General features: G+C 43.8%; 1 protein-coding gene across 1 annotated transcript in view; it reads right to left on the bottom strand.

Annotated features, from left to right (window-relative positions):
- Nucleotides 1–7,301, bottom strand: part of LOC130121862 (testican-1-like) — a 245,385-nt gene extending 238,084 nt beyond the window's left edge. Inside the window, exon 1 of the mRNA XM_056290805.1 lies at nucleotides 7,149–7,301. Within this exon, the coding sequence (XP_056146780.1) occupies nucleotides 7,149–7,301 (153 nt within the window). The remainder of the gene's footprint in view (nucleotides 1–7,148) is intronic.
- Between the last annotated feature and the right edge of the window lie 516 nt (nucleotides 7,302–7,817).

The raw sequence follows: 7,817 nt of genomic DNA, 5'->3' as shown, positions 1-7,817 counted from the left end.
TCCCAGAAATTTTTTTTTATATAGGTGAAAAAATCAAAGATGCCCAGAATCATCTGAAGTGCCGAGAAAAGTGGTTTTTAGCCATTTTTAGAAAAATTAATATTTTGCATATTTACGCATAATTATGCATAGTTTTAATTTTCTGGGATTTTTCCCTTACTCTCTGAGACAATACCTACCAACTCCAAAAAGAATTAGGATCATAAATGCTTTAGTTTTCTATCCCGCTATCTACACTAACTAACACACACACTAACACCACACACACACACATTCCGAAAATATCTGAGTAGATAACATGAACCCAGATACAACAAAACAGCAAAAACAACAGAAGACGGGGGGGGGGGGGGGAAGAAAAAAGACTGGCACTGAAAAAAAAAACAAGCATGTTTGTGCCTCATAATTCGCACCACAACAAATCTGAATAAACATTATCAGAGCACAGTTAACACACACAAAAAAAGCAACAAAAACAGTATTAAACTGTAAAAAGAAAAGAATATTAATAATACTGCCGATTCCTTCTTCACAGAAAACACCGTAGCAACTAAGACAAGAAATGTTACTCACACATAAATATAATGCATTAACATCGCCGCTCCATGTCACTAGGCAAGAATGCATCAGCCCAAACGGCACACAAAAAAAGCACATATGCACAAACACACATGCGGCCCTGCACGCATGCATGCGCACAGACCCGAAGAAAGAGGCGTTTCAGTGAACGGCAACCCTAAAAGAGACCTTCAGCTAGGAAAGGAAACGGCTGCTGATAAAAGATGACACTATCTAATCCTCACCATGGGACCCAGCTGAGGAAGGTCTTTCACTTGAACACAAGCAGTCACAAGCCAGGCATTAAAACCCGCATCCTGCACATAAACAACACTGGCAAAATGTTCCAGCTGCAACTGGATACAACCACTAAATTGAATAGGCTGCCTGGAGTGAGCCTACATTCATACAGAGACACATGTACACACACACACACACACACACACACGCACACACACACACACACACACACACACACACACACACACACACACACACACACACACACACACACACACACACACACACACACACACACACACACACACACACACACACACACACACACGTGATTTAGTGAAAAGCTGCATTCCAGACAGCATACAAGCAGTGGTGGAAGGAATGACTTCTCCCTGTTGCCCCCTTCAGAGAAAAAAAGTGGTGATGAAGGGTAGAGGGCAGGAAGGAGGGAGGGAGGGAGGGATGAGAAAAGCCTTTGAGAAGAAACAAACAATGGGCTCTGAAGAGAGAAAACTTTTCCACCTTTTAAGGATCAAAGCGATGCTGTCTGATGGGTAACGACGGGCCTTCCTTCACCATTACCACACAGAGGCTCTGGCAGGAGAAACGGAGAGAGAGGTGTGGTGGAGGACAGGGGAGGGCAGGGGAATACAAGGAAGGGACGAAACGAATGAATGGAGAGGACAGGAAAACAGAGGAGTAGAAGGGAAGGCGAGCTGAGAAGAGAAGAGAAGAGAAGAGAAGAGAAGAGAAGAGAAGAGAAGAGAAGAGAAGAGAAGAGAAGAGAAGAGAAGAGAAGAGAAGAGAAGAGCCAAAGAAAGGAGCCAGGGAGGAAGCGGTAGAGAAGATGAACCCATATGAAGACGTAGTGCAGGGGAGGAGAAGAAAGCAGGTGAGAGGAGGATGAGAGACTATAGAAGACCGTGTAAGAGCTAAACCACATAGAAACTTGACTAAAATGTTTGGGGCACAGAGGGCATATTCCAGAGTGGGTATGCCATTTTGGTCATCAACAGGTCATCTGCTGCCCTGGATGTTTTGTTGAATCAGGTCCATCATATCTCCAGGGGGGCTGCACCATAAGCTTCTCCTGCCTCGGGGTGACCGATAACCCGGCATTAAGAGGAACAAGGCCGGTTCAATTCGAATCCTCGGTTTGGCTGGGGGAATGTTGGATTGTCCTGCGCTGATAAGCGGAGGGTTGCTTGTATCATCACAGTCCCAGATGCGGTCGTCGCGCCCTCGGGAACAACACTTCACCCCAGCTGCCCCAGGTGGCGCTGCTCTGTGGCCGACACAGTGCTGATCCCAGTCTGGGCAACACAGGCAAGCAGCAAAATGACCAAAAAAAAAAAAATTAAAAACAAATTTGTTGTTGCAAATGGATCAGCTGGAGTACAACCTAAGTCACTTAGCTTGAATAACCAATCCCTACGCCAGCTCCCATCACCCACCAAGCTGCAACCCACGGTACGCAGTGATGTTGCACCTTCGCTTGAGCTTGCAGTAATGAGCCGGCCATAGGAAGGCTGACCCTCGTGGTTTGCAGCAGTCAACTCAGCAGTTCAGACCAAACTGTAGCAGCAGGAAATGGACCTGAGCGATATATGAAAACAATTACACCAGCTGCTGTGCACATATGCACCTAACTGTCTCGCCACAGTTCACGCTCCCTACTTTAAAACATTTCAGCCTCCCTTTATCTTATAGTCAGTGTCGATGCAGTATACATTTGTACCCTTTAGTCAAAATGATCCTGTTTGCTGTAATCATTTACTACATGAGATTTATTCAGGTCTTTGAAAGCCAATGTTTTGTTTAATTTCAATGGCCATTTCCATTACTATGTTGTGAACGCTAATTTATATTGCAAATGGCAAAGTGTAAGTGGCTAGGTGATCACAAACACATTTGTTTCTTGTGGTCGGGCTGACACGGGAAGTTAATGGGCTTGGAAATTATAATAACGGGACATAATCTATTTACATTATGTCTATTGAGATTGCTTAAGGAGGCCGTGCTCGCATTCGCTCTAACAAACAACGTTAGTTGCATAGCCGCGTATTTTTCAACCAGTACCAAGTAATCAATCTCTTCTTTGCCTGCGCAGGACTTGAGTGCTATTGTGCTATTTCCTTTCATTAATCTTGGCCTTTTTGGAAATGTCCAATTATATTTTCGTGGAAATATCATGGCCTTATTTCATCTGAACACCTCCAATGTTCTTTTCAAGTAGTCATGTCATCCTCTGACATGACCTTTTTATAATGTCATGCTTAAATGCTAAGCTAAAACTCAATGCAAAATTCAGTACCGTATAGAGATGTGTACGGAGAGCGCTTTCTTTAGCAGAAGTCGTTTTAGCTCCAAGGTTGTGCTCTGTAAACACGATTAAGATAAAATGGACTTTTCCTGTTTTTCTAATGTTGGTGTTTAATACATAAAGGCTTGTTAGGTCAACGTAGGACTGTTTGGTAGGTGGTCATTACATTTTTTTTGGGACTTTCAAATGCTGTAAGATCTCTTAGGTTTTCAAACCAAAAGCTTTTGGCAATTTCACATGTTGGTTTAAATTTAGAAAGCGGATCATTCTTCACCTCAAATTTATGGAACAGCCTTCCAGTTGACGTCAGGTCATTGCTATCTGTTGCCATTTTTAAAAGATGGCCTGAGACCCATCTGTTTTCTCTTTCTTTTCGTCGTGCTTGATATTTTATGCTTCATATTGCAATATTATAGGGTTAGTATAATATATATGTTCCTAACGTGTTCTTTCTGTACTAGGATTTGCTGTTGTTTTATCTGTTGGCTGTGTTAATTTGCACACTGTTTTGAAGTACATTGGAACCTTATTTCAACAAGTTGCTGTATATTGTAGATAGATGTGTAGGACTGGGCCCATGCAGCCAGGTCATCAGAAACTCATTCAGCAGGTAGGTACTGGGACATAACTGCAGTATTCAGATGCATGAAAAGAGTGTTTTTCATTCGCCTTTTTTTTTTTTTTTTGGATTCATGCTTTTTCACCCCAGTTGTACTTTGCCAGTTACCCCACTCTTCCGAGCCATCACGGTTGCTGCTCCACCCCCTCTGCCCATCCGGGGAGGACTGCAGACTACCACATGCCTCCTCCGATACATGTGGAGTCGCCAGCTGTTTCTTTTCACCTGACAGTGATGAGTTTCACCAGGGGGACGTAGCGCATGGGAGAATCACGCTATTCCCCCTCCCCCCTGAACCAGCGCCCCATTGACCAGTGAAGCAGATAGTGCAGCAACCAGGACACACACCGACATCCAGCTTCCAAACTGCAGACACGGCCGATTGGTGTCTGTAGGGGACAGCTGACCGAGCCGGAGGTAACACAGGGATTCGAACAGGCGATCTCCGTGTTGGTAGACAATGGAATAGACTGCCACACCACCCGGAAGGCCCCCTTTATTGAGTAGGTATCCTGTAGCATAGCCTGTTATCCTCATCCTCTTTAAAGACTGATGAGTCAGGAAAGTGGATAGTAACAGGTATGACAGGTCTAGTTGGCTAGCCTGCTAGCATGTCACATCATCATTCAGACAGCCAAATGCAGAAGAATAAGGCACACAACACCAAATATGAAGAGGAGGCAACACTGCTGTTTCTAAATATACACACAGACCAAGCTTGTAGATGCCTTTTAAAAGCAGATACGACAACATCAATAGTTAGAACCAAAAATCTGTTGGAGGGGGGCACAATTTACTTTGGCGCAGCACACCTGACAGCTGCTTTAATGTCCACACAGTCACAGAGTAATTAAGAAGGACAATGTAGCCTATAGATTTTATCAGGGTTTGTAGATGGTGGATGATTGACAGTTGAGACGAGGCGTGGTGGTGGGTGTGAACATGATTGACAGTCACGACATTTGTCCAGTCACATTAGATAAAAAACATTAAAACAATACCAATTCGCTGTCAATAAAAGTGGGAGTGTCTGGGGCACACAGAACTGTGCCCCATGAAAATCTGAAGAAACCAATTAGACAGCAGCCTCAGGTCACCTGCTCGCCGAAAGTTTGAGGGCTTACATAAGGTATTGTTTGGCCAGCGTCCCTCACCCAGGAAGTATATGTATTCAGACAGAAATCAGCCAAATGCCATTTGGAACCAATATTTAATGGCTGCTGACAGGCACCCACAGGCTGAAAAAATACTTTTATCTTATAATTATTTGCATTATACAACCAAATTATATTTAACATGTTTAAGTAGAGTTTCGTCTCTTGATATTTGAAGGGGGCGGCATCCCAACACCCTGCCCCCCCTTTTTTTCTCCCCAATTGTACTTGGCCACCCTACTCTTCACATCCGGCTTCCCACCTGCAGACACGGCCAATTGTGTCTGTAGAGACGCCCAACCAAGCCGGAGGTAACACGAGGATTCGAACCACCCACCCCCTTGTTGGTAGCCCCAACGCCCTCTACTGGCCAGCCGCCACTGGTTAGAACGCCGTTCGTAATGGATCCACGGGATCTGGACAAGTCAAACACCACTACAGTTGCCAAGTATCACCATGGCTGTTGGTAAAATAAATAAAACCATCTTCAAAATTTGCTTTACCGAGAGTCTTGTCATTTCACACCAAGAGCTTCACCACGAGTTACCACGGGTGCTAAGCCTCATTAGGAAACAGGGATAAGCTTTTGAAAATGGATGAAGTCTGCAACATTAGCTTTCTCTCTCCCTGCAGCTGTTACATCAGCTGTTATCGAGGATTATCCAATTACTTCCTGTACTAATAGTGCTGCCAAAGCTATATACGCTAATATGCTTTCTATTATCACTGATACTTGAACTGTTCCATCTACGACAGGCTTCATCCCGATGTTCCCCAATACTGTGATCACGATGTAACCAACAACCCTAGTCAGGAAGAACATCGGTTTGGCTTTGGCAACAAACAACGAATTTGAATTGAGAAAATATGGGCAAAAATGTAAGACACCCCTCCTGGTATACAGAGTAGTCAGTAACTGAATCAGCTAGAGCGTTCTGTTTACTTATGTATGAACACATAATTAATAAGACATGATCTGAACACAATTTGTACATAATATGGCAGATTACATATCAGATTTCGCACACAAGATAAGCCCACCCCAAATTTATATTAAATGGTAAAACAAGCAACCCACCCTGCTAATGAATGTAGATGTGAACATTATGGGAGGGGGGGGGGGCTGGTTCATCAGCGGCAACACAAGGTGAAACCCTGCAGCCAGATCGAAAGATCAGGGGGGAGTGGAAACGACGGATTACAGGGAGGGGGATTAATGAGAGATAGATAGATAGATAGATAGATAGATAGATAGATAGATAGATAGATAGATAGATAGATAGATAGATAGATAGATAGATAGATAGATAGATAGATAGATAGATAGATAGATAGATAGATAGATAGATAGATAGATAGATAAATAGATAGATAAATAGATAGATAAATAGATAAAGAAACTCAAGAGTAAAACAGAGAGTGGGTAGGAAGCACACTGACAATCACATGCATGTACTTTCTGAAGGCAACATATTCCTTGCTGGTGTCAAACTGTTGGCAGACAGCCAACAATTCTCACATCACAGCTCCATCAAGTCTGTTAACATAGAACAGCAATGCTAGAGCAGTAAATAAATAAATAATGCTCATGCACAGACCACTAAAGTTATAACGCTTTGAGACTGGGATTATTGCTAGTAAATTAGCTTTACCCCTCCACTTCCTCGAATGGGCTATGTCTGTTGGTGAGATGCAGTACACCAAATTAGCTCAAATTTGCTGCTAGGCCAATAAAATCAAGATGTATTGACCACAGATGGTGATTTTGAGCAAGCGAGACAGAGAAAGACCCCCCCCCCCACACACACACACACATGAGAAAGAGAGAGCGGGTAGGTCAATATACATTAAACTGCAGCTGTTGTCATTCTGATGGAGAAAGGCTACAATAAAGGAAGAAAAATAGGACCAGCATATGCACTTAAGACCTACAAACACAACAAGATGTGTCTGTTTAATACACATTAACTCCCCCCATGTATCTCTGTCAGCCCGGAGTCCATGATCACGCTGGGCTCCCTAAATGATGGATTTAGTCTGCTAGCATACTCAAGTCCTCACAGGGTGCCTGCATTAAGGGCATAGTCCAAACTCACACCCGGGAATACACATGCTCATAGTAGCACACGCACGCGCGCACACTCACACACGCACGCACGTACGCACGGCTTCCTGAGTGCAACTATGTCTGATGCTTAGGCTAAAATGAAAGTCCCGTTCAGCAAAATGGCCAGGTTAAGTGTGTGGTACTCACGTCTCTGAATTTGTTCCAGTATCTCTCCTTGTCATATTGAGACGCGGCGCTCAGCCATTTGTCGTTGTCCAGCGCGTGGCCATTGTTGTGAGCGGTGACGGCCGCGTCGTCGCGCAGCAGGAGAGCCACGAGAGGTAGCAGAGAGAAGAGCATCTTCTGGAAGAAGGAAAGGAAGAAGGAAAAGACAAACATCACAAAAGAAAGATGACATCAAGCCCAAGAGAACGTGATGACATGGAGGAGAAGAGGTGACTGATAAAGTGTAGGAGGGAGACAAAAAAAAAAGTAGTTGGTAGAACATTAAGGCCCCTGAAAGATAGGCTATCTAGCTCACAAACCGAGACATAATGGATGCAAACTGTCAACTCCAGTGTTTATGTTTACATCAGGTTATGAATGCTCACAGTCAATTTGCTGAGCCTTCTTAAAAGCGGATTATTGGCGTCGGACTATTATGACTATTATCCTCGCAGCGGCTGCATCATGTGGAACGGAAAAGCTCACGAGCTTCCCTCTCAACCAATTAATAGGCAATTGAATAATTAATCGTTTTAATCTCCTTCTTGTTACAAAATACAGCAAAGGTGCAGGTGGCAACTGAAATCTCTCCTTTTTTTCCTCCCCTCTTTCATCGACTGTACTTACCGATAGCCCGTTTTGAAGAGTGCC

This window comes from Lampris incognitus, chromosome 1, assembly GCF_029633865.1.
Source record: "Lampris incognitus isolate fLamInc1 chromosome 1, fLamInc1.hap2, whole genome shotgun sequence".
In the NCBI taxonomy this organism is placed as follows: Eukaryota; Metazoa; Chordata; class Actinopteri; order Lampriformes; family Lampridae; genus Lampris; species Lampris incognitus.
The sequence above is the reverse complement of the archived record's forward strand: the minus strand, read 5'-3'. Positions and strand labels throughout refer to the sequence as shown.